Source organism: Motacilla alba, chromosome 1A (assembly GCF_015832195.1).
Source record: "Motacilla alba alba isolate MOTALB_02 chromosome 1A, Motacilla_alba_V1.0_pri, whole genome shotgun sequence".
In the NCBI taxonomy this organism is placed as follows: Eukaryota; Metazoa; Chordata; class Aves; order Passeriformes; family Motacillidae; genus Motacilla; species Motacilla alba.
In genome coordinates, this window is record NC_052031.1 from 56084516 (window position 1) to 56110591 (window position 26076).

The 26076-nt window shown below is 42.6% G+C and overlaps 1 protein-coding gene and 1 long non-coding RNA gene across 9 annotated transcripts; one reads left to right on the forward strand and one right to left on the reverse strand.

Moving 5' to 3' along the window:
* Positions 1-1433: 1433 nt before the first annotated feature.
* LOC119708108 lies at positions 1434-8754 on the reverse strand. The gene is made up of 3 exons (XR_005258963.1): positions 4771-8754; positions 2060-2145; positions 1434-1568 (listed from the first exon to the last, which is right to left on the reverse strand). It is a non-coding gene; the product is annotated as an uncharacterized LOC119708108 (long non-coding RNA).
* Positions 4472-21498, forward strand: YBX3 (Y-box binding protein 3). 8 transcript variants are annotated; one of them, XM_038154049.1, is made up of 10 exons: positions 4472-4733; positions 8761-8824; positions 10553-10586; positions 10970-11146; positions 15256-15345; positions 15944-16066; positions 17266-17360; positions 19411-19606; positions 20472-20572; positions 20975-21498. In XM_038154049.1, exons 1-9 carry the CDS (start codon positions 4547-4549, stop codon positions 20535-20537), a joined length of 1032 nt encoding a protein of 343 aa, XP_038009977.1. In that variant the 5' UTR covers positions 4472-4546; the 3' UTR covers positions 20538-20572; positions 20975-21498. The 8 variants fall into 8 exon arrangements, with proteins under 8 accessions (XP_038009977.1, XP_038009978.1, XP_038009979.1 ...); XM_038154050.1 differs by having other exon boundaries at positions 4476-4733; positions 17269-17360; XM_038154051.1 differs by having other exon boundaries at positions 4478-4733; positions 19411-19582.
* The last annotated feature ends 4578 nt before the right edge of the window (positions 21499-26076 follow it).

The window sequence follows — 26076 nt, forward strand, 5'->3', positions numbered from 1 at the left end:
GCAGATACTTAATCTTGAAACCATTTTGATTCCTTTTAGATTAAATAATTCACAATACTTCCCATTAAAGTCAGTGTCAGATTTGGGGTTTTCCCCCTTAATGAAAGTCTTCAAAAAAACCCCAACCTTTAAACAACTCAGTAGATTTTGTAAAACTGCCTCCATTCCAATATTAAAGATATTCTTTGAGAAGCAGCTCTTGACAATATAAAATGTAATATATATAACACTGTCATGGTTTGACGCTGGCCCAATGCCAGTGCCCCCATGAAAACCTATTCTCCCCTGGTGTCTGCTGTGAGATGCGATCAGAGACAGAGCAAAGCAGGCCTCCACTTGTAAACAAGAAAAAAACTTTATTATCATAGAACTATAATAAAATGAACACACAGAGCAGAATGGAAACCTTTTAAACATTTCTCCTCTCCCCACTCAATTTCCCACAGAATATCACAAAACCTTAGATCTTTATCCAGTCCATCACTCTTCAAATAATCAACACAGTCCATCTCCACCCTTCCAACAATCACCTCTCATTTCATCAAGGAGAGAAGAGCCCCCTTGTGCCACAGGCCAATTCCCCATCACTCAGCACCACACATCGTGACTTCTTCCTTCCATGTTCAGTGCTCTCACCACTGCACATGGACCAGAGCTGCTTTTAGGGTTTCCCCTTTCAAGGATGCTTCACCCAGTTCCAGGAGGAAACGACAGTCTCTCACCATTTTCGGGACACTAGTCCCCCCCAATATTTCACCCCCTGGGGCCGAGGGGTCTCACCATCACTTCTTTGGCACCGCCTCCCCCTAAAATGCAGTCTCTGAATTACAGGAAAGGTTCTGTCCATGGCTATACAAGAAAAGTCCAGCCAAAAGCCACTCCATCATCTCCTCCACTTAGGATTTTCTCAACATCTCTCAGTCGTTCTTCACTTGCACAGCTCTCATCACACTTGCACATTTCCTCTTATCCGTCTCTCTCCTCCCTGGACTCCCGGAGGATCAGCATTTGCCAGGTTTCCACCGTCCCACAGAAGGGTTAAAATCACAGTCTCTGCTCATCTCGAACTCCCACACTAGCTCACCGGGCACTCTTCCCTTGTCGGCCCCCCCCCTTCTCTTCCTCGGCCAGGCCAGTGCTTATCAAGTTCAAGATAGCGCTGGCACCTCTCTCTTTCTCTCTCTCTCCCGAGGAGGGGGGCTGCCCGCAGCCTCTCTGAGTTCTTCCACCCTTCCATCTCTGTGGGGGAACTCACTCTTGTCCAAACCATCGCCTCCCGTTCTCTGCCCAAGGCTCCAGCCTACCTCCCTCGGCCGCATGGCTTTCCCCTCCCCCGCCCAGCCCGCAGCTGGGCAGGGGAGGTCTGACCTCTCCATCCACCGGAACCAAGAAGAAAGTTCCCCTGGGAGCTCCTCGCTTTTAACCCCTGTGTTCTCAGAGGCGTATCCATATCCTCAATGGTCAAACCAGGTGCCAATATCCACATCTGGGCACCTATTGGTTTGACCACTACCACCTCCCAAAAACTCACTTCCTCTCAAACCACGACAAACACAATATACTGTTTACTGTAAAGGAAAAGAAAAATAATTCAGCATTATTTTGTATTAGTATATTATATATACATTATGTATATATTATATATACAAATATTTGTAGATTATTTGAAAACAATTTGGTACATGAATTTATTTGAAAATGCTGTGTTAAAATGTTAGTTTTTGCAATTGTTGAAACAGAACCTTTCTTCTTTATTGAAAGGGTTTGTTTGTTTTTCACCAAGAAATACAATTACAGAAATTTGTATCTGCAATATGTTTGTTTTGATCGACACCACATTTTGTAATTGCAAAATCTGATTGATCAATCTGTCTTTGCACTACCTTATGAGATCACTGTGTCCTGCTCCAGACCTGCAGGCACCTTGCATATCCCCTACCATGTAAAACCTTCATAATCCTGTTTTTCCCCTCAGATTTCTCAGCAGAGTCTGAGGCCCCTGAAGAGACACCTTATAAATAAAGTTATTCATATCCATAAATTACCAAATTAATTGTACCTATGGAATCCAGAACTCTTATGGGATGCTTCTGCCAGTTCTCAGCACTCCAAATTCACTGGGGTTGGTTTAATTCCTACAGGATCCTGGAGAAAGAAGGGAATAAATAATTCTGCGTCCAGTCTGAGGGCTACATATGTTGAATAATTGCACATCAAGTGAGGAGGATGAAAGGGACTATTGCAAACCAGCTCATTTGCTGAAAAAAGGCAGCATCCTGTGAGAGGAGAAATTTGTGATCATCTAATTAAGAAATATGTAATTATCCCTATACTTAAGGGGTCTGAGCTTCCAGTTTACTTAGGAAGGAAGTCAGCCTCACCTAGATCCATGGGAAAGGTATGGAGCAATTAATCCTGGATTTCCAGACACATGAGGGACAAGCCAATCTCAACCAATCTGTGGTTCTGTATTGCTCTAAGTTCTATAAAATAGTAATTTACAACAAGTTGATGGGAAATATTCAGAGAATGTAGAGAGGCAGAAATTACTTAGCCCATGCAAAAGTTTTTGTTACCTGACTTGGTGGATTGATTTCTTCCAATATAATTCTTGAAAAGAATTTGAATACTGAAGCAGAGGAAATGTATTATAAATTGGCAGCTAGAAAAGGAAAAAATAAGATTGCTCTATAATATTTTTTCCATATTAAAATAAAAAAACCCAGGGGGAAACATTGCCAATTTTCTGTCACAGTATATTTCACAGCTTGTATACTGTAGGGGATTTTTGGGGGGGGTTTGGGGTTTTTTTGTGTTTTTTTAATTTTTTTTTTTCAGTAAACTCTAAGATTAACTTGAGGAAGAAAAAATCAACTAACAACTTCACTGAAAATAAATATGTATCAAGTGCACATCAGTGTCTTGATTATACATTTTCCATAACATAATTAAACTATCCTCTTGAAATTTATTCCAATGAGCACCTTCTTCAGTATCCTGGAAAATGAAATAGAGTGACATATTCTTAAAGGAATGTAATGAACACAGCATTGAGGATTAAAAGCTATGGGATAAAAAAAATATTTTTTGTCTCTTATGTGTATAGAGGGATGCAGTGAGAACTGTAATAGCAGCTAGCTTTGCTGTCTCAGGCACGTTCAGCAAAGGATGCTCTCCAAAGACCTTCTCTTTAGCTGCAAGAACTGTCAAGGAATTGTTGAGAAGGGGCAATCAGGAGGACAGATAAAGGAAAAAACACACAGGACCGTTTGAGTGTTCAGGTATACAAAAAAGTAAGAAAAAACTCTGTGTGTATAGAAACACTTTATTTCCTTGCCTGTGGAGGAAGTGGAGAAGGCCATGTCCCTGATGCTCCAGTTCAGGCATCCCTGGGAGAAAAGGATGGACTAAATGGGGAGAATGTAGAATAAAGATAGGGTGCTGGTGAGTGCAAACTGCAAAAGTGAGTAGAAACATCACCAAAACTACACTCGTGGAGGCTGTACAAAAATTGGGAGAAGGACAGGGAAAAGGAAGAAGACACAGGCAAGAAGCCGAGCGAGAGACACGGGCAGTAGCAGCGAAATGAGACAGCAGCGGTGAAAACTAAATGCCCTGGGAGGGTGGGAACTGGAGGACACCCGCGGGAATGAAAGCGCCGATGGGAGAAAAGTAGGAAGAAATAGGAGTGACCGCGCCAATGTACACACCCCGCAGCCCCTTAGCGAACTCCGCACCCCTCCAGCGACACCCCGCAGCCCCTCAGCAGCACACTCCCACCTCGCACAGAGCATCCGCACCCCAAAACCCCTCAGGCGGACCCGCCCGCCTGCGCGCCCCCGCGCAATCTCCCTCCAGAGCCACGCCCGCGCAGCGCCGCGAGCGGGGCGGCCTCAGGGACCGCGCACACGGACACACGGACACACACCTATGTGCACGTGTGGCCACAGACAGGCATGGACAAGCGGCCGGAGAGCGCCCACCCACACCGTGCAACGCCATGCCCCCGAATCACGGATGATTCCGTGCGTTGGAAGCGACCCACAAAGATCGAGTCCAGTTCCCGGCTCTGAGCGAGACCGTTCCCAACAACCCTGTGCATCCCTGAGAGCATTGTCCAAACGCTCCTGGCGCTCTGGCAGCCTTGGGGCCGGGGCCGTGACCGTTCCCTGGGGAGCCTGTTCAGTGCCCCAGTACCCTCTGGGGAAGAACCTTTCCGTAATATCCAACCTAAACTTTCCCTGACACAGCTCCAGCCGTTCCCTGGGTCCTGTCCTTGGTCACCAGAGAGGGGAGATCAGGGACTGCCCCTCCGCTTCCCCTCACGAAGAAGGTGTGGATTGCACGCGAAGAGTTGTTCCACGCTGTGCCGTGCCAACACAAGACACACACCCGACACCGGGCGCCGGCGCGGTCCCTTTAAATGCTAATGAGGCGGCGCGTGTGCCGCGCCGGCCCCCGCTGACTGTGTTAAAACTTCGGCGGGGCCATATTGGGGGCAGTAAGACCGAGTGCGGCCGAGTGCTCAACACCTCTGCCCGGCACCATGAGCGAGGCGCCGGAGACCAGCGCCGCCAGCCCCGCGCCCGCCGCGCCGCCCGCGCCCGCCGTCCCGGACGCCGCTCCCAAGAGCCCCGCCAGCGCCGCCGCGCCGGGTGCGGCTGTTGCGGAGGCGGCCCCCGGCGCCGCCGCAGCCACAACCGCGGCGGCCGAGTCGGCGAAGAAAGTGCTGGGTGAGTACCGAGCCCTGCTCGCAACTTCATGGCGCACCTGCAACGGGGCACGGGGTCCGCTGGCGACCACCGCCACCCGCAGTCCGGGCCGGCGCGCTCGCCCCACCCTCCGCGGTGAGTCAGGCTGGGCTGCCTCCTCTTTCTCCCCGCGGGCCGGGGGAGTCGCGCGGCGCCGACCGTGACGCGCTCGGGAGCTGGGCGGGAGCCCGTGTGTGCCTCATCGGTCCGGAGCGTGCGGGACAGCGAGCGCGGCACAGCCGGGCTCAGCCCCTTCCCGGCACCTACCGGCGACGTCTCCCCCGGGAAGTGCTGGTGGAAACCATGTGTGCCTCTCCTTAATGTTAAGATCCTGAAATAACTTTTGTATCCATAAAGAATCTTGCTTTAGTGAAGCTTCCAGATTTAGTTGGGTTTGTTTGTTTTGAGGATTTTTTTGGAGGGGTGGGGTTTGGTTTCTACTTTACTATCAGTAAGAAGGCAAACGAAATGTTATGTTGCCATCTCTCTGCTCAAGCCCGGTGCGTAGCAAGTGTGACTCGTTTTCACTGCGATTAAATAGGATCAACCTGTTGAAAAGGACAAGACTTCAATCTGTAGGCTGCTGCCGATAGGGGTGTACTGTTTGTAACTGTGTGACTTCCGAGGGTTTGGTAAAGGCAAAGTTGAAGCTGACTTACAGTGCAGAGTCCCAAATTTCCTTAAGGATACACAGGATCTTCTCTTCTGAAGGGGAGAACTGAGGTCTTGCTGCAAGAAAGAGAAGCAGGTAAAGGATTTCTCTGGAGTGGAGTTGGGAAGAATTCTAGCATAGCAGAGATCAGAGGCACAGCTTGTGTAATTTTTTTTTTCCCCCGTTACCTCATTTGTCAGTAATTAGTACATAGGAATCAGCACATCCATATCTGCTGGTATATCTGGCTGCCTCTTGCCTTAATGTGGCTTGTTTCATTCCAGGTAATGCTTTTACCTTGTTCACCTATTCCTATTGCTTGGAGAGAAGGGGTGGGGGAAGGTGAAGATAGAAGTGCCTTTCCTGAACTAGCAGGAAAATGAAAACCAATGTGGTGATGGTTTTGCAAAATGGCCTTATTGCTAGGCAAGCTTTTTATTAGGAATTTTGAGGAAAAGGATCACTGTAAATACTGACTGAAAATGGACTTACATTAAAGTCCACCTCAAATGTCCCTGTTAATGGTCACCTGTGTAGTTATGTTTCCTTAACCCTTCTTTTACAAAGATCCTGTTAGAAGCAAAATCTTATGCTTGCTTGAGGCATCCAAATGCCTGACTTCTAGGAATATGGGTAAAGGTTACTCAACTTTCTCTTTTTGCCTGGTCACAGGAAGCTTTGGCTCTGCTTGTTAAAAGGCCATTTTGTCATGGGTAGAAGTGTTTCCTCTGGTAGTGTCAGAGGACAGCATCTTGTAGAAATATGTGGGCTTCCACTTGATGGTGGGATGTACGTCAGCACATCAACTGCCTTCTGTGACTCATCAGTTTAGCTGGTTACTGTGTTTTCCTCTGGGCTTGTCCTCCTCCTTTCCAGACTTCCCTGCTCAGGCTTACCAGTGACTGTGCCATGAATGTTCAGTGTCATGCTTTTGTGTGAGGTTCTTTTGGCCCACAGTGATACTTAGGGGAGACTGTAAATGTGTGCAGGAAATAGTATTTTGCTAGCACACTGTTTTAGGGAGAATATATTGGAGTTACCCCCATAGAACAATGTTGTTTTTAAACTGTGTGCATACTCTTCCACTTAGCAGCAGCCAGCTGGCCACAGAGTGAGTTTTGGCTGCCTCTCCTTCCCCAGCCTCTTGACCCCTCTGAGGGTTTTTGTCATGCTTCCTAGGCTTCTTCCTAATCTGGTTCAAGTAGGCTAACAGATTCCAAAGCTGTTTTGCAGAGGAGGGAAGGGGATGATGTTGAGGGAAGCAGTGGTACTGGCATTGTTTCTCAGAGCAGGTACCGTTGGCACTACTTCTGTGTTCCTCCATCCTCTCCTGTTGACTTGTGTGAGTGTAGGGAGCTCTTGTAGCCAATGCCATTGTGGTAGCAGGAGGTGGCTGTATGTGGTGATGTCCCTCTGAAACTAAACCTAAAAGCACAGCTATAAATACTGGTGCTGAACACTGTTTACTGAACCAGTGTTTGGCACTGAAGGAGTGTTTTTCTGTTCCAGTAAACAAGAATTCTTGGGAACGCATGTTGTATTAGGCAGAGTCCTTATTTCTAGGTGATATCTCAGTCATGTTAAGACTTCACTGCTTCTGAAGAAGGACATTGTCTTCTAAAAAGTATAATAAAGAAGACCAAAAACATCACTTCTAAAAGGGCAAGGGCAAAAGGCCTGTTATTGACAATAATAACAGCAGCAGTGCTACAATGCACTGCTGTTGTCAGACGTTCTTACTTGAGGGGTGTATGAGAATGGCAAGACTCCATGAGCCCAAAGGTCTGACTGGCTCCGTCATCTCCTTGTGAATATTTACAAAAAAAGCAGGTGTAGAGTAGATGAAGGTAACAATTTACAGTGTGTTCTTGCCTCTAGCAGAGTGGTGTGGACTTCTAAACTGGAGATTCTCTAGTCTATTTTCCTTTTTATTGCCTCTTGAGTTCCTGCCACCCCCAAAACATATATGTGAGGTTTTTAGCAAGCAGTTGTCTGTAGGTGATGACCCTTTTCAAGTACTTATACGGGATGCTTAAGCAGTTGTAATCAAGCTGTGTTAACAAGTAACAGCTCTTAAATTATAGAGGCTAGAACTCTCCTTTAACTAGGAGTTTGAAAAGTACAAGTTGCTGTGAGGTAAGGAGAGGTTGAACTGCCTCCATCACTGTCAAGTTCCTCCTACACATTTGTACAGGTTGGAGAAACAGGTTTTGCCAGGTCCTTTAAGACACTGCAGTGTGGCTTCTAAGTAGATGCTTTTTTACTGTTGAGACAGGAGCTTGCCTTGATGCTGAAAGTCATGGAACTTGAAGTTGGTCACTTTGTAACTAAACAATTGATGTTTAGAGAGGCTAACCTGGAGCAGAGGCTAAACAGTGTTAAAGGAATAAAGTAGGTATTTATTAAAAGGACTTCAAAGGATACACTTTGGACAGTACAAGAGCCCAGCCATGGCTCACCCAAGATGTATGACTGGTCATGAGTTTTCACGCTTTAATAAGTTTTGGTCTATTTACATATTGGGATTAATTGTCCAATTACAGCTTCAGGTTATGAAGTCCTATCCTCCCACTTTGGTCTCCTCAATTTGCTGTTGTTAGTACTTTTTGGGCCTGAAGCTGTAACAGTGTCCTTGGTTCTCAGGCTGGAAAAGGATTGTTTTATTTAATTCAGGTGTGAAGAGGACTTGCTAACACTTTATATAAAGTTCAGAGTTACTAAGACAGTACAGAATCTGAAAAATATGAAAGCTGAAACTTAAGGCATCACTATCACAGATCATCTTAGCAGCAGGAGTACTTAAAAAAAAGTCTTATGGAGTCTTACTTGGTTAGTGTGATGATGACGATACAAGAAGGAGCTTTTCCAGAATAAGGATGTGCTGCCTTTCCACTTGAGATGGTTGTACAGTACTTGATACTGCTTCATTGGGCAGTTCTGGTTTCCAAGGAAGAAAGAAGGGTAACTGTAAGTAAAAGAGAGAAATTGTAAACATCTTCCTTCAGCTATGTTTCATGCCTAGCTACTAACCTGAAGAGAACTGATGAACTGCAGTGGGATTTTTAGCTTCGCTGCCCATTCCTGGGATAGGGAATAAAAAAAGGGATGGATGGTCTATTCTGAAAATAGAGCTAGTTTTGTGCTGTGTGGTAAACCCTTGACTGAAGAATAGTGCGTTAAAGCACTGTGTCTTGTTACTGCATTGGAATGACCTGATCTGGGAGATGAAAGCACACTTTGAGTGTTAAGGGAACAGAATAAGTCTGGTTGCAACTTCATATGCAATTATAAAAGTATTTAGGTAACATTTTTGGACTTTCTTATATTTTAGATTAACTTCTTTAATTTTCTTTCCAGCCACCAAAGTTCTTGGCACAGTCAAGTGGTTCAATGTCAGAAATGGATATGGCTTTATCAACAGGTATGTTTAAATTCTGATAGTTGTATTTATGCTGTACTAAGACTTGTAGTACACAAGATAGGCCATGTGTTACTGATTGCAACAGAGACCTCAGGACCTCACTAGAAGTTCATGTAGTTGATAGTTAGCTTAGTCCAGGCACTTAGGAAACTTTCTTAAGCACCTCAGCCCCCAGTCAAAGGTTATGTGTGTAGGGAGAAAACAGAAAGCATCAAACTCTACAAATTTGGTCTGTTACCTGTTTCTCATATTTACTTCTACTACACTCTTAATGAGCTAAATACTCTTTAGTATGCTGCCTGGCTTTTTTCAATGGCCTGAGAAAGGTAGGAGGATGAGGGGAAATACTTTTGGGTAAACTTCAAGTGTTAACTGCTTGGTCATAATACCTTCTGTGGATACTCATTGAGATTCTCTGATAGTATCAAACTGAAAATATGCCAGGCCTGGGTTTCATAGAAATTTTCTCTTTGTATCTTTTGTTTTTTTTTTTTTTTTCTCTCTTCTCTGGGCACAAACAAACCTCTGAATAGCACTGAGAATCCAAACAGCTGTAGGTAGATTGGTCATCTGTAACCTTAGGTGCAGAAGATCCATGCTTCCAATTTACTGGAGGAAACTCTGGCTTTTAAGGCTGAAATATATTTGTGGTTGAGAGGCTTAAATATTTTGTGTGCTTTTTTGAGGAATGAAACTGCTGCATGCTGAACACTTGTCTTCCAAAAAACATACCTGGCAAGTTATTTTACTCTGCAAGTCCTTGAGCTGTTACACATCAGGGAGATTTGGGTGAGTTGGACAGTGCAGAAAGGGATAGAAGACCCCACGTTCATGGATATGAAGCCAGACATGGTGTGGTATTAATCTCAGTGTCTGGAGGTTATTATCCAGTGTTACATAAGCTTAGAAGAAGAGTTTTAATTAGGAAGTCCTCTTCAAATCTGTAATAGCAGTTGATGTAAGAGCCTTCACCTGGTTGTGGTGTAATAACTTATTAGTTTTCTTCCTAACATGAAGTCTACTATTGCTTCCATCCAGGACAACAAATTTGGGATTATGCATTTTCTTCCCAAACTCATTGACCCACCTGTTCTGTTTGCTGAGAAGGAATTGAGTGAACAGATGGCAGGGCTTAGGCTCTTTATCATATGGGAACACAGGTTCAAGGTCTCAGACTTATGTCTGTGTTTTGTATGTGGAAGCCTGAAGTGTTTGGCCTAATCCAGAAAACCTCACATTCATGTCTGGGTCCTCCTCCTGTGGACTCTCCTAACACCTCTTGTGCCTCTTTGCTTTGAATTTCACTGAAAGGAGATATCTAGCAGCTGTGGCCAGTCCTGTTGATAGTCTTGTTTGACCTCTGGGGTAACAGCTCGGGTTGCAGTCCCTCTGGAAGGGTTTTGGGGGAGTTAGAGTAGTGAAAAACAAGCAGTCCAGTCATCAACTCTGCCCTGCATAAAAAGAAAAACGTGGAATATTTGCCAGAAGATTACTGAGAACCTCCCCCATCCTCTCATGCTTTTGAAGGCCCGGGAACCCTTTCTGTTCTCAAGCAAATGACCATGGAAGTTCAGAGCAGGGTTTTGGTAGCATAGACTTAGACAGAATGTGTGGAATTCAGGGCATGTGCTACAGGCTGGGAGAAAGAGGGTTTCACTTGAAAGCCATGAATTTCTATTAAAGTCTTTTTAGTCTAAACTCTTATGACTTCTCACTTTCTTTTCACAGAAACGATACCAAAGAAGATGTGTTTGTTCATCAGGTAAGACAGCAGGAGTTGTGCTTAGACATGTGTGCTATGGTAGGTTTCTAATGCAGCTTCCTGCAACAGCTACACAACCTTGTCCTGGCTTCTCCTTAGAATATTTTCTGCAGATAACTTGAGTGGATGTGTATGTTGAAATTTTCAGGAAGAAATGTTAGGTTGTTTTCCCTGTCTATGAAGGGCTAGGTATTTCAACCCTTCTTAACCCTTTTTGTCTGCTCTAATTTGAATACTTAAGGTGTTTTTTGATGTGGTTTTTGTTTGGTTGTCTCCGCTAGGTGAGATGACTCCTCTGTGAATACCTCACTGCTGTTGTCTATCCTTCTCATTTTCTCATGCTCCTTGTGCCTTTTGTTTCTTCCTACCCTCTTCACTTGCAGGTCTGTTCTGTCTGCCCTCCCTGGTATTGGAGAGAAAGTGATCTAGTCTGGCTCTTGACCAGCCTGGGTTGCCATCAGCTGTTTCTGCACAAGGCAGCTGCTCTTAGGCCGAAGAGGAAGAAGGCTGTGTGCCAAGTATGCCCAAGCAGAGAGAACTTGCCCAGCAGCTCGTTATTGGTAACTTTCCTTGAGCTGTCAGGAGGCTGTTCTAAGTTTATACTGTGACTCTCAGGTTGCAGGCAAATAATGGCAAGACAGAGGATGCTGTCTCCATGCTGATGTCAAATGATTAGTTGGCTTAGATCTGGTTTTGCATCATTCACCAGAAGGTGCAATCTTGCCCCTAGAGTTTGTCCCATATAAAATGTCTGCAGGCTCATGCGATCTTTGAAAGCATGAGCTTTCTCTGTGGTGTGACAGTATTTCTATCAAATGTAACCAGGAAGTTTGTTCCCCGAGCTGGTCACTGAGAATGAGGATATGTGCATATATCTTTAGCTGGTGAGTCAACATTGAGAGTTAGTTTAGTTCTTGTCTCGATGACTAAATAGTGGTAACTGTGGTAACAGTGGTCATGGTTTCTCTGGGTCATAGGGTGTGTACCCATTATCTGAATCTGGCTGGAGCTGGAAGGGGATAAATCTAGTGCTGGAAGTGTGCATGAGAGAAAATGATGTTAAGAAGTGGGCACAGTACATGTTCTTGGTTCAGCTGGTAGGCTTGAGAGCAAGAGCTGTCAATGCATATACTGATTTTTGGTGGTCATTTTCCTTCCTTAGCAGCCTGTGCTGTGGGCATGCTGACACATCTGTGGTCTGGTGGGATTGTGTCCAGAGGAGGGTGGGAACAGTTCTGGAAGAGGCAGCACTGCCTTAAAGACAAATGAGGTTTCCTTGATACTTGTGAGACAATATCCTGGAAAATGGCTGTTGACAGATAACATGGATCAGTGTTATTCTGCTTGGGAGGGCTGCCAGCTGAGACCCAAACAGAAAGGTAGTGTTATCTGTGCTGTTTTGTCTCCTTCACCTGTAGAGGAGATTATTCCCCTAAATGTAAACTGGTGTGTGTGTGTGTGTGTGTGTGTGTGGAGAGGGGTGGGCACTTCCCATCTCCTGTGGCTTGAAGTCCTTTTGGTGTGAGCAAAACTGGCTTTGTTTCAGAAATACCACATCATGTGCAGGCCTGCATTGGATTAACCTTCTTGGCAGGCTGAGCATGGCAGAGTAGAGGCTTCTAGTGCTGCTCTGGCTTGGCAGCAGTCAGACGTTCCTCATCCTATACGTGGAGGTGCTCGCTCCCAGAGCTCCTGATGAGGCTGTCTGAGGAGGGAGGCAAATCCATGCTGTGAGCAGACATCCTGCTTCAAGCTCCCTCTGTGCTGATAGTGCCTGGAAGGGGCTGGATTACACTCCTAATCCCTTGAGAATAAGGCTGACCTAGTTGAATAGATACAGCTTCTCCCTGCCTCCCCTGCGTGCATCTGCACGGGAAGGGAACGGCTGATCTCGTGATTGGAATGGGGGTTAGTGCTTGGTATCTGGCTATTGGTTGCTATTTATAACTAGTACAGATTAAAATGCTTTTCTTTTTAGGGCATGCATGGCTTGCTTTGAGTTAACCCTTTGTCTTGCAGGGGCCCTAGGCAGTGTTTTTGGGAAGGGCAGCTCTTCACTTTGCATCCCTATCTGGTTGGTTGCAAGGTGCTGCCCAGGGCACTGTGTCAGTCAGCTACTGGTGCTGTGAGCAGAAGGGATCCACCTGCCTTGTGGGTTGCAGTGTGTCTCACAATTTAACAACAGAAGTGTCAGCAGCCAGAGCAGTTACATTTAATTAGGTAGAGGTTTAAATCAATGAGCTACGAGGAGGAGTTAATCTCTTTCTTTTCACGTCACTGGATTGTGTTGATCATGCACAACCTGAAGTACCTGTACCAGGAATCGGTGTAGGAAATTTTGGCTGTTACTGGGACAATGCTGGATGTGCTGATGATGTGGTGGTATGAGCATATGGAAAGAACTCTTTTAAGCAAGAACCTGAACTAGCTCTGGAGTCACTTCTGGTTGCCTGTTCATCAGTGTTTCCCCTGAGAAAGGAAAGGCTTTGTTGTTGAGTGTTGTCTGTTAATATGAAACATCTGTCTTCTGAATCAGAGTAGCTGGAGCCTGCAGCATGCTGGTAAACAGTAACGGAGAATAGTGCTTTCTTCCCTCTGGATACACAGAGTAAAAGTCTTTTCATCAAGCTTAGAGCTTAAGCTTGTTAGGGGCTTATTTCAGTAAAGTTTATCTGCAGTTGAAATAGTAAAGCTTTAGAGTTTCTGCTTGGATTTCTAGGATTTACTTGAAGTTGTCCTGATTGCCTTTATAAAACAAGCTCCAGCCTACTACAGCCTCTACCTTCTGTTGGCAGTTGCAGATCAGGATTCTTGAAGTTTCTGCCCTTAAAGCTGGGAACAGGACATGTGGGATACTGTTGCTTTTATCTTTCATTATGCTTTTTTTAAGGATATTTGAGGAGCTTCATCTGTCTTACATGTACCCTCTGCTGAAAAGAAATTTGTTAGTCCTTTCTTCTTCTACACTTACAGGGAGGGGAAAGGAGTTTGAAATACAGCTTATTGACGTCTCTGTCATATGCAAAGCACAAGTTTTAAAAATTTTAGTCAGTTGTTTCAGTACAAATAGTACTAAATTATTAGCTTTGCTGCAGTCTAAGGGTTTTAGTATTAGTATATAAAATTTATGGAAAAGCAAACACTTCAGTCTGATTTTTAGAAATGGGACAGTTACACTAGAAGTTACTCATTCTGTTTCTGTATTAAAAAACCCCAAACCCCTTGGAATGTTTTTGCTTTGACAGTTATACACTGTTGCATCCTTCCTTAGGCTGTTCAGGGATGCTGCAGGATATAGGGAAAGTGATGGCTAGAAGGACATGGTCTGTGGCCTGAAACACAAAGGAGACTGTATTGAGCAGCAAGGAAAGTAGGTTTCCTAGACTAATCAAGATAAGCTTTAAACTGAATAAATTTTTCCTTCAGTTGGAAATATTTTGGAGCTGTTGTTGACTAAATATTGTTGCTATGCAAAGGTAACTTTAAAGGTAACTCAGCTCCACTGGTGGTCATTCTGCAGTTTTTCTTGAACTGCAGACAGATAGGAGAACTGGCTCTCCTGTTTCTGCCTACATCCCATTTCTTAAGCTGGGTTTATGCCTTGTGTTTCCATGTGTGTTTCTCTTTGCTGGCTCTGCACCTCCCTCCTTCATGCTAACTAAAGGTTTCCCTGTCAGGAAACAGAATATGAATTGGTCTTTAGTAATCTAAGATAATAATTTTTCAGTAAGAAAATAGCTACTAGATTAGCTTGTACAATGCATGTCTTGGTCTTTTCTCCCTGGCATCTTCCAGTTTGCAAAGCCTTGCCTAATGAACAGACCATAGGCTTATCTTGATAAAAGCCTTTTGTGGAGTCCTAGAAATACTCCACAGAGTACAAGCAAGGTATTTGTAGCTGACAGACTGAAAATCGCTCCTGGAGGTTTGAGTGTTTCCTGTGAGTCTGAGGAGGTATACAACTGGCTTTGATCCAAACCCATGTTGTTATTTTCATGTAACAATAATAGTATTATTATTAATAGCTATTATTGTACTGTTTTGGGGTTTCTGTCCAGGAGATGGCTAAGATTCTATCTGTCTGTTCTGGTACTATTCTGTATTATCACAGACTCACCCAATATTTGGGGTCTCATTTACAGTGCTTAGATAAAATGCTAATTTGTTACACCAGAGTTAAAGTAATTCTTTTCTAGTTGCTATGACTTGCCATGATACCATATAGTTAATGCTTCTACAGAAATGCTCTGTGTCTTGAGTTCTCTTTAGATGGTCTACAGCTCTCCTAATGACTGAAGACAGGGATCACATTTGCTGCTAACGCTGCTTTGGTACAGCTTGGAGGAAATCAGGCACTGAGTATGAACTCTATTGCAAATATCTGCATGAACAATTTTTATATCCAGTGTGCTGGACAGAGCAGATCCTGGGGCAGCAGCTGATTTATGAACTTATAAATAGTGAGAGAAGAGGAGACCTTGAACTGAGTATTGGTGGGCCTGTAAATAAGAGACATCTGTCTATTTGAAATACCTTAGTGTGGTGATTGCTCTGGTGTGTAGAGTTGGAATGGCAGCAGAGAAATACTGCCCTTCCCTCATCTGTGGGGCTAAGAATGTGTAAGCTAAGTAACATAAAATAATATATTTTTATGCATCTTCCTTTCAAGACGGCGATAAAGAAAAACAATCCACGGAAGTACCTGCGCAGCGTTGGCGATGGAGAGACTGTAGAATTTGATGTGGTTGAGGGAGAGAAGGTGAGAGACCAAGGAGCCTCAGGGTGTGGTCCAACAGAGATAACATCACACAAATTTAGCTGTGTCTTTGTTTCTGTCTGATGTGTTAACCACTGGGTTGCTGGCATTCATATAACTTTTCTGGGGGAAATATGTATCAAAACTACTAGGAAACTGCATCCTAGTACTTCTGGAATCTCCAGTTGTTACTTGAGAGAACTTGGGAAGCCTACAGCCTGCCCAGTAATTATTAACTGAGGCCTATATTGCCCTGAACAATTTGTCTTGGAATCTGGTAGCTTAATAATTGTAAGAACTTTCAATTTCCTTATGCTTCTACTTTCCTGAACATTTTTCGAGGTTTATTTTTGTCTGTCAGTTCCTTCTTGCTTCCTCCTCTGAACTCAGGCTGTTGGATAGGATTTCGGTATCTTAACTTATGATAACTCTCTTGGTTAAGGGGTTGGGAATAACAAACCTCCTTTTGCCTTGTGCAGGAGAAAGGAATCACTGTAGCTTAGAACTTACGCAAAAAAGCCTCTTTCCTGTTTCATCTTCTCCCTCTAGCTGGTTGTTCTTTTCTCACACCACCCTGGCTACCTTTCTTTTGCCCTTATAGGGTGCAGAAGCAGCTAATGTCACTGGTCCAGATGGAGTCCCTGTGGAAGGCAGCCGCTACGCTGCAGACCGGCGCCGGTATCGACGGGGCTACTTTGGCCGACGCAGGGGCCCACCTCGGAGTGTGAGTTCCATTTCCCTGCATTGCTACTGCCACGCACAATACTGGCAGGACTGTTTCTCACTTGACTGTCTGAGGCACTTCTGATCCTGCAACATAGGTCTAATAAACTTTCAAGTTACGGTGTACAAGGCATCTTGACAAAACCAGAACAGTTTGGTATTGCAAAGTGGATAAGCATTATAAAGCTGTTGTAAACTGAGAAGTGTTATTTTTGAGTTCTGAGTCTCTCAATTATACCTCAATTGCTGTCAGATACTATCTGTTCCTACTATCTATCCTAGTTCCTTTGGATAGTTATCCTGATCAGTTTTATACATGAGAGAACATCATAGATGATTGCAGGGTTTTTAATTGTGTATGGTCATGGTAGTTAAAATGGCTGTGCAGAATGGGAAGGATGCCTGTCAAACTTGAAGTAGCCTCCTATGGGCTATTAGGAGGCTACACCTTTTGCTTCCTACTGGATCAGGTGCAGAAGATGCACTTCTGTTTCTAGATATCTTGTTAAATTTGTTCTTTTAAAGGAAAGAATGATACACAAGGAACTCTAACTCATGTAACATTTTATAAAAAAGACATTACTGATGGCTGGCATTTAAAACAAACCACAAACAAAAATCAAACCAGAAAAAACACCCAAACCAACGTGCAGCTTTTTCAATTAACAACTAAAGGGGAAAGATAACCCCTGCATCTCTGAAAGATTGAAAGGACTGTGTAGAAAGATAGTGTTTGATGTGAGGTAATACAGTTTATCTTAAAACTTCTTGATGTTTTTGTGGAGGGTTCCCTGTGGAATGGGGCTTTGTGTAGAATGTGAAGTCATCTGTGGCAAATTTCTATGTGATGTCTTTGTTAGCTTTTCAAATGAAGAATTGTCCTGATCAGTAGCTGCCTCGCCATAACGTGTACCCCTTACAGTGCATTTCATGTAGTGAAATGCAGTTAATATGTATCAGAGAATGTTTCTAAGAACAGCCTCTTAGTCTGTGAGGAGCAGTGGCAGCACTGATGGCTCTTGTTTTGTCCTCATCTTAACTTTGCCCAAATTTAAGCCTTTTGAGAATCTGCTGCTTCTTTTTACCCAATATGCTGGGATTTCTGTACTGATATATTTGTTTTGAGCTTGCATTCAGGGTTATGGTTAGTACAACAAATACAAATGCCTGTCAAATACAACACGTGCTTTCTTTTGGTAGCAGGGTGGTGAGGGAGAAATCAAGGATGGGGTTACAGAAGGAGGACAACTTCAGCAAGTGCACAGGAATCCTACCTACCGTCCCCGCTATCGCAGGTCTGTACAGTTCCTCTGCTCAGTTACTCAGATGCTTTTGTGTTCTGTACAGGCTTTCAAGTGTGGGAACATTTACGCAAATGGTAGGCACAGTGAGAAGCATTTTAATTACTTGGAGAAATTTGTTTTATGTGCTTGTATGTTCAGAATCATAATGGCCCAGAAAGGGCAAAGAATTCTTAGCATCCCATTACTTCTCACAATGGAGCAGCATATTGAAATGAGCTGCAATGTCCATGTCCTCCCAGCTGTACACTCATACTTTTCTGGATAAGTAATAACTTATACTATATCTGGGACCCTGCTGGGGGTGCTGGTGTGTGAAAACTTGTGTGTAAGCTGGTAAATGTGGAATTGCAGTCCAGAAAGCCACCCATATCCTGGGCTCCAGCAGGAGCAGCATGGCCAGGAGGCTGAGGGAGCTGACTGCCCAGTACTTGAATGGGGCTTATAAGAAAGATGGAGATTAACTTCTTAGTGGGGCCTGTTGTGTTAGCATGAGGGGTAAGGTTTTAAACTAGAAGAGATTTAGTATAAATGGAAGGAAGACTTTTTTTACTATGAGTGTGGTAGAACACTGAAACAGTGTTCTACTGAAAAAGTTGCCCAGAGAGGTGGCAGATGCCTCTTAGAAGGTCAGGTTGGAGAGGGCTCTGAGCAATCTGATCTAGTTGAATGGGGTTCGGCAAAAAAGGCCTTTAAAGGTCCTCAAGGAGCTGGTTTGTCTGCCATTCACTCAGTTGCCCCTCATCATATTGTCTTTGTTTATCAAATAGCTTATGAAGTCAAATTCCAATACAGAATTTAGAGATGAGCTATGAAAATTATGTACTCCCCATTTTTTCATGTGCATGTTTGTTCAAAAACAAAAAGTAAGAGGTGAATAACAGTGCAAAAGCAGCAACAAGCTGAATTTGATAGGGATTATAAGATGGTTCTTAATTGTAATGACTTGCCTGTTCCATGCACAATGGATCCATCCTTTTGGAATCTGGGTCTAAAACCACAAGCCTTCCACCACTAGTTTGGGCTTTTCTGTTTATGCATATTCATGTTCAATTTGGCTCTTTTATCTAGGACTGTGGGAAATGGGATACTACTGATGCCTGCTGCTTGTTGGCACCCAAGCTGAATAAATTTAATTCCTGAAAGTCTTCATTAGTTTTGGGCAGTCAGAGATAGCACCATAACAAGTCCAGTGAGGCTTTTGCACATCATGTAGTTCAATCACAGGCTGAGTAATTTGTCCAGGACTAATGGAAACTTGTGATTTTCTGATGCAGTTTTCCTATGAGAAGAATGATATAGCCTATCAGTGCACAGTGCTTCTGTTTGAGTTCACAGGTATTGCTTTTGTTTACAGGCACTCAATCCAGTCACACTGGCACTTTTGTCATGTCCCTTTGGAAAAGCTAAATTGGTTTTTGTGTTTAGGTAGCTGTGGATTAGCTAATGGGAACTGGATTTTGGCTGTGTTTTGACACTTTATAAGCATTGCTTATACTAGAAATAAGATTAAATGCTCTTGTATACGTCAAGAACATGGATTTAATAGCTTAGTGTTAATCAGGTCCAGCTCACTTGTGATAGGTGCTTTTCCTCATTGGTTAAGAGGGGCAACATGAGGCAAAGAGCCAAGATCTAGGAATGGTTTTCAGGTAGAAGTGAGGAGGACTGCAAGGACTCCACCATTAGTTAGGAATGGGACTAGGCTGGTATGTAGCCATGCCAAAGCTAACTCAGTACAATCAGCCTGTGTGGCCACTACTGGCTTGTTTCTTCTGCTAGCCAGCAATTCAAAGGGGCTAACTGCATCTTCATTGCAGGATAGACAGCAGAATATGGTGATGTAGCTTCAGCAGTGAAGAGACATCCACTTTCCTAGTCTTTCCTTTCCAACCATATGCCAGCCAAACCCTGAAGGGATGGTTTGCTAGCACTCAAAACTGTTGAGGATGATACTTGGTTTTGGGAGGTTTTGCTGGGCTAAAATTACTGTAGTTTAACCTTTCTTGATTTTATTCTTAACACCTCCTTCTGCCCCTCTCAGAGGGCCCCCTCGCCCACGCCCTGCCCCGGCAACTGGAGAGGCTGAAAACAAGGAGAACCATCATGAGGCCAATGCCATGAGCCAGCAGCCGCTGCGCCGCGGCTACCGGCGCCCCTACAACTACCGGCGCCGGCCGCGCCCAGCCAGCGCTCCGGCACAGGAGGGCAAAGAGGTACGGATGGCAAGCTGCTCAGAGGTACGAGCACCTCTCCTGCGAGGGTAGGCTAGGGGAATTGGAGTGGCTCAGCCTGGGCAGGAGAAGCCTTTGGGGTCACCTCATTGTGGTCTTCCAGAGCCTGAAGGGGAAGGATGAGGCAAGACAGTTGCAAGGGCCTGGAGTGACAGGACAAGGGGGAATGAGTTAAAACTGAAAGAGTAGGTTTAGACTGGATATAAGGGAAAAATTTTCCTCTGTGAGGATGGTGAGGCACTAACACAGGTTGCCTGGGTAAGCTGTGGCTGCCCAATCCCTGGAAGAGTTCAAGGCCAGGTTGGATGGGGCTCTGTGCAGCCTGGCATAGTGGAAGGTGTCCCTGCCCATGGCAGACGGTTGGAATGAAGTGATCTTCTAAGTCCCCTTCCAACCCTGATGATTTTATGATTGTATGTAGCTGAGGTTTTAATGGGGTGAATGCCCAAGACCTTCTACCCCGTGTGAGTTTTTAATAAATGTATTCATCTGCTGGATGAGTCTGATGACCAAATCTGACGTGCTTTCAGGTTTCATGATTTCCTTGCCTGCTTCTTCTGGCCCTCTTTAAGAATAAGCAGCTGATCTTAAAAGGAAATTAAAAGGCAGTGGGATAGGGAGTGCTTCTGGATAGTTCCTAATTGGGGTCAGACTGTAACAACTATTTTTTTTAAGTGGAAACAGTTGTGTTTTCCTGCTTCCAGAAACCTTAACTCTGTATGTAGGATGAGAGATTTGAAAGCTCTAGATCCATTTCCTGAACTGTTTTAACCAGATAATTTCAGGAAATTTCAGGTTTTAACCAGATAATTTTCAGGAAACTGGTGTGGAGGTCAGCCTTTGCCTATAGTAAGAGTTTGTTGTGTCTCAGACAAAGACAACTGAAACACCTGCTGAAAATCCTGCTCCAGTGACAGAGCAGAGTGGCGCTGAGTAATGTCCGGCTCCCCAGGCACCTTTACCATCCCTCAGGTAAGGAATATGGACAGTTCTGTTTCCCAATGAAAGCAGAGTGTATGCTTCTAGGATTCTGGCCACATCCCCTTATGTATGGCTTGATATTTATGATAAGTTCTGAGAGTGCTGTAGAGGCAAACCAAGATACGGCTTTTCTCTTCTTTCTTCCCTCTGCCTCTGTATTTGTCACTAAGTAAGTTTTACTTTATAATTGATTTCTTTTTTCCAGGAAGCTCTCTGGTCTGTATAGTAACAGCATCTGCTGATGAGTTATTTTATTTTAGGAAGATCCTGATTTATAGACAGGATAAGCCAGTTGTGTTTATCCTGCCTGTTATAACTCTTTTCATTTGACATCTATTTATTGAGACAGTGAAACTTAAACTGCAATTTTTTTAACATGTGGCTCTTCAACAGGTGTCCTAAGTACAACTCAAAAGTAACACCAAAGAAACACACAAGCAATAAATTGTCAACAGTGATGACGAAAGCGAAGATTTGAAATACCAAAATGTAAAAGAAAATTTACCAACCGCTGAGATCCAGGGAACGCCTATGAGATAGAGCGAGATTCAGAAAGAACAGCCTCCCTAGTTTTAACAGCAACTCTGGAGCGATTTGGTTTTTGGGGTTTTTTTTCCCTAGAATTTCACTGTTTAGCTAGTATTGATTTTTTTTAATTTTTATTTTGGTATCAATCTGAAAAGGGAAAAAAAAATAACCAAAGAACTAAAATTGAAATAAAATGCTTTTTTTTTATTTTTTATTTGGATGCTGGTGCTAAACCTCCCAAGTGTGAGTTGGGTTTTTTTTCTGTGCCTGTCCTGTTCACTGCAGGACATGGGGAGGACAAACTTCCGCTTTCTTTGTCAAGATCTATTTGAAACTGTGCAGCATGGGTGACGTTCCTCACAAATAAAAGTGATTTCAACTACCAAAAATAAACTGGTTTAGAGTGTTTTTTCATGTTTGCTTTTAAAATAATTCATTATTTTAATCTTGTTCCTTTGGCGTTTATATGTGAAAGAGAGCTGCCTGTTTGGTCTGTCTTGCTGGATGATACCTGGGCATGGTTATGTGGATATACTTTAATACAAAACTTCTGCAATGAAATCACAAAACAGCTATAATTTAAAGTGTTCCCTCTGTTCCTTTGGCTCTAATGATGTTTAATAGTTGGGTTTTCCTGTTGCTGTCTTGTGGCAGGAGTTTGGGGGATGTGGCGTGAGTTTCTGGAATGTTCTTTTCCTCGTTTGTTTTGCTGGGCTTTTGTGTTGTGTAAACAATAGAATCCAAGTTTTGAGACTCTGCTCAAGAAGGACACTGGTGTAGTAACTGCCACTTTATCTAAGCTTCTGTTTTGAATAATGTTTGACTGGCTTCTCCACTCTTTATTTTAAACCAGTAAAATCTCTGTACCTGTGCCATCTTGTGTTAATGAGCAAAGTACTGAGCTGTCTTATAATATCAGTGGTTTTTTGATGTTCCTCCCTAAAATTTGGCTGTCTTCCAGTTGTTATCAGTCTGCTTCCAGCTGTTGAATATGGGTGCATATCTTGTGTCCTTCATTGTCTAGTCCAGCATTTCTTACTGTCTTGCAGTTGCTGTTACCCAAACCCTAGATAAGCATATTTGTTTCTCAAACAAATAATCCTGTTATTCTTCAGGAATTGAGCAGAGAGTGTGGGGCATAATTGCACTCAAAAGCTGTTTGCTTCCAGCTTCTGGGAAGGTGAGGAAGGGCCCTTGCACCCTATCACCTTTGCCTTGGGGACAAGGAGGGTGGGTGGGAAAAGGCTGAGTAGTGCCTGAGCTGCACTGCTGAGAGCTGACTGAATTGTAAGGGATTATATGTAAATATTTATTTACACATACTATTAAAAAATTATCTTTTTTTTCTGAACAAGAACTGTATCACATAGGCACTACTGGCATGAAAATGGTAGTGTATAATTGATTAACTCTAAAGACCATTGTGGCCCTACTCAAGTCACCATTTACAAGTTAAAGCTTACAGCCAAACATTGAAGAATAATGTATTTTGACACTAGTCAGAAAATATAATGAAGCTCTGAGTTTTTTCTATCACATTTTAAAACATTAAGATATTAATTACTCATGTCATCAGAGTACTAAGTGGTACTAAGTCATCAAGATCTATTTTCTGCTCAGTGCATTATTGTCCTGCTCTAGGACTCAAAATTCAATCATAGCAGCCTTGCTCCATTATTGCAAACAGCACAAAAAGTTTAAGCTACCACTTATTTGACATGGCTTCCAAAATCTTCTCATCCCCTTCACACCTGCAGAAGGATCCCACTGTCGCTTGGCTCATGCAGATGATTTTCCCTATAGCTCTGAGGACTTCAGAGCATGGACTTTCTCTCTACAGAATCACAGCAGCGCTAAAGGCTTGTTGGTTCTCCAAAAAGCAAACCAGCAGAAAGCAGAATGATGTCTAAGGCCATGGCTTTGAACTCGGGATCTGCAAAGAGACTCTGTTAAAAATGCTCAAGTTATTTGAGCACTAGATGGGGCTGTTACTCCACTTAGTTTTTTCTGCAAATTCATGGATGCACCCCTGTGACAGGAAATAAAGGTGTTGCAATGTTGGCTATCTGGGTTCTGCTGCAGGCTCGAGGGGGGCTGAAATAGGGTAGATGGTGAGTAATAACCCAATAAATAAATAAAGGATAAAAATAGCAAAGTCAAAATATAAATCTCTTGCTGTATAGTTTTTCTAGGAATAAGCACTGCTGCCTATCCCTAACTTTCCTCTTGTAATCATCACATAACTGTGAAGAAAATCTTGGGGAGCAGTGAAGACCTACCCACGGGACAATCAAGTGTAGAGTTCAAAGTTTGATCTTTACCATTTGTATCTCTAGAAATACTTGGTATTAAAAAAAAACAAACCAAAGTTAAATTGCCTCCATATTTTTTACTTCAGTGGATAAACATTTTGTCTGAATTTAGATCAACCAGTCTCAAAGAGATACACAGCCCTAAACATTAGCAAACTTTCAGAGATTATTTAGATGTGATTTAAATCATTACCTCTTCAGAAGAGATGGTGCTCTCGCTGCATGGTGGTTACTTTCTAGTTAAAAGAGACAGATTTTGATAAAAGATCCTTAAAATTTATTGCACTGAATTCCATCTCTGATAAATTATTCATTTATGGAAAACCACAAACCCTGAGGTGCTGCTCTTAATCCACATCCTGACTAAAGGAGAAATTTTTTTGTCCTTTTCTAGTATTTCACAGTAAAAACGTATGGAGAGAAGCATGTTTTATAACATGGTTAGTTTGGTTTCTGCAGCAATGCCACCACACTCATTGCAGTCTATAATGGTAGAAAAAATTTATTTCATGCCACCTTCAGAGGGTTTGAGAGGAACAATCTTTCTGGGGAAATCAGTTCAAAGAAATGGTTAAAAATCTAATGGAAGAAGATGCAACAGCTATAGATGATCTATCTAAATAATAAAACCATGTAATTGAACGCCTAAGACAATAATACTAAATAAAACCAACTCAATCTATCTGGAAATCTAGAATTTAACCTGTGTTTCATTTGGGAAAAGAAGCAATTCTTCAGTTTTCTTTGAAAGGCAGGGGCTAGTGCAGCTGGTCCTCTATAGCACCCCTGCTCCCCATCCCCCCAGTTTGTTCAGGTTTCTAAGAATTCCAGTTATACTGACCATGGAGTGAGTATGATCTTCCAGGGAAAAGGTCAGAGGGTATGTCAAGTGTGTGTGCAAACTCTACAGGGATTACTGATGGGCATCATGCAAATACACACATTGCTGCCTTTTACTCTCAACTGTATGAAGCTATATGTGTAATCTCATTAAAATAATTCCACAGACATTCACAAATAAGTAGTTCTTAGCAAGAACTACTTTCCCACAGTGTCTGTGAAACCTCCACAGCTGGGAGAAAAAAGGACCTAAGTGATTTTCCAAGGGATGTCATTCTGGCAGCATGGCTGAGTTCAATTTATTCCTTTTTTTGCCCTTCACCTCTAGATTCCAGTAGCACCTCTTGCCATTTCTTCTTCATCTGCTCTTTGCACATCAGAGAGACATCTTCCAAGTGCTGCATGGCATTGGACAGGTCTGGGTTGGTCTGGATGGCCACACAGTCGTAGGCCATCCAGGTTGCACGCACTGCAAACACGACAGATATTACTATTTTCTGGCCAGGAAAAAGCAATGACTGATTCAATAAATAAATTCAATAAGCAAACTCAATTAATAAAATGAATTAATATCAGTTCAGATCTCAGAGAAGGCTGGAAAATAAAATGAAAACTGCCTACAGTAATACTAGAGTAAATAGACTGTTCAGTATTACTTCTTTATAAATGTTTCAAAGTAGTTCATAATGAAAGTACACTGATGTAAATTACGAAACAAGGATGGACACTTCACCTAAAAATGACAACAAAACAGGTAATCAAATGGAAAGACTCAAGAGAGTGTTTTAAAATATATTTATATTATATAAGGAGTCCTCCCTCCAGACCGGTTACAGCTTCTGTTAGGTGAGGAAGAATAAGATCAAGGAGATTGCAACAGAGATGAAATATTTTAAGGACAACTTAAGTAATGAAATTGATCTTGAAATAATCAGTACCTTAAATAATGGAATTGATTTTGAAACAATGAGTATCTGATAAAGCTGAGCAAATAGTTTTAGCACTTATGTACTAATGTACACTTATGTACTTTCCCTTTTATTTTACCAAGAATTCACTATAGTACACTGAGAGGTGCTACGTATCCATTTTTTAGAATTTAGTCTCATTTTATAGACTATATTTTAATAATTGTACTAAACACCTTAGTAATATTTCTGGTTTTAACCAACACTCTGAACTAAGCATGTATCACCTATTGATTTTTAATTCTGAGCCATCTCAACCACCTAAATTATTTGCATGCTTTTTCACAGTTAAGAACACAAGGGCATTAGTTGATGGTGATTGTTTTAGTTACATTTCTATCAGACAGAAGTTTACAGAATAAATATAAAAATATATCTTCAATGTCTTTAGTACAAAAATCCATATCATTCCTAATAAAGACTTCTACCTGTTAGTTTTTCCATTTCCTCCAGAAGTTCTTCCATGTCTATTTTAAAGTTCTCCATCATCTTTCCCCTGTTATAATAGTTTCCTTCCTGAGATTCCGATTCAGCCATCTATAAGGAAACCAGGAATTCCCTACTTTATTTTACTCTAAAGTGAGTTGATTTTCATACTTGAGACAAAGTAACATTGCAATAAAAAAATAAAAGAATATACTTTTTACATTTACATGTGAATTCAGTAAGAATCTGACTTTTAAGGTTACCAGTCATCTATATGCTACATATTACTTGTGACTCATTTTGAAATTAGTAGAAAGAATTAGCTAAAATATGCCATGCTTGTGCAAAATAAAGATTTTTGGTATCAGTAATAAAAGATCATTGTGTCAAACCCTTCACTAGCAAACTCTATTACTCTGTT

What these genes read in the sequence shown, in the direction of transcription:
- YBX3 (XM_038154049.1), top strand. Translation starts at nt 4,547, where the DNA reads ATGAGCGAGGCGCCGGAGACCAGCGCCGCCAGCCCCGCGCCCGCCGCG. An exon ending in AAGATGTGTTTGTTCATCAG is followed by an intron (nt 10,587 to 10,969) that starts GTAAGACAGCAG and finishes CTTCACTTGCAG; the next exon opens with GTCTGTTCTGTCTGCCCTCC. An exon ending in ATGTGGTTGAGGGAGAGAAG is followed by an intron (nt 15,346 to 15,943) that starts GTGAGAGACCAA and finishes TTGCCCTTATAG; the next exon opens with GGTGCAGAAGCAGCTAATGT.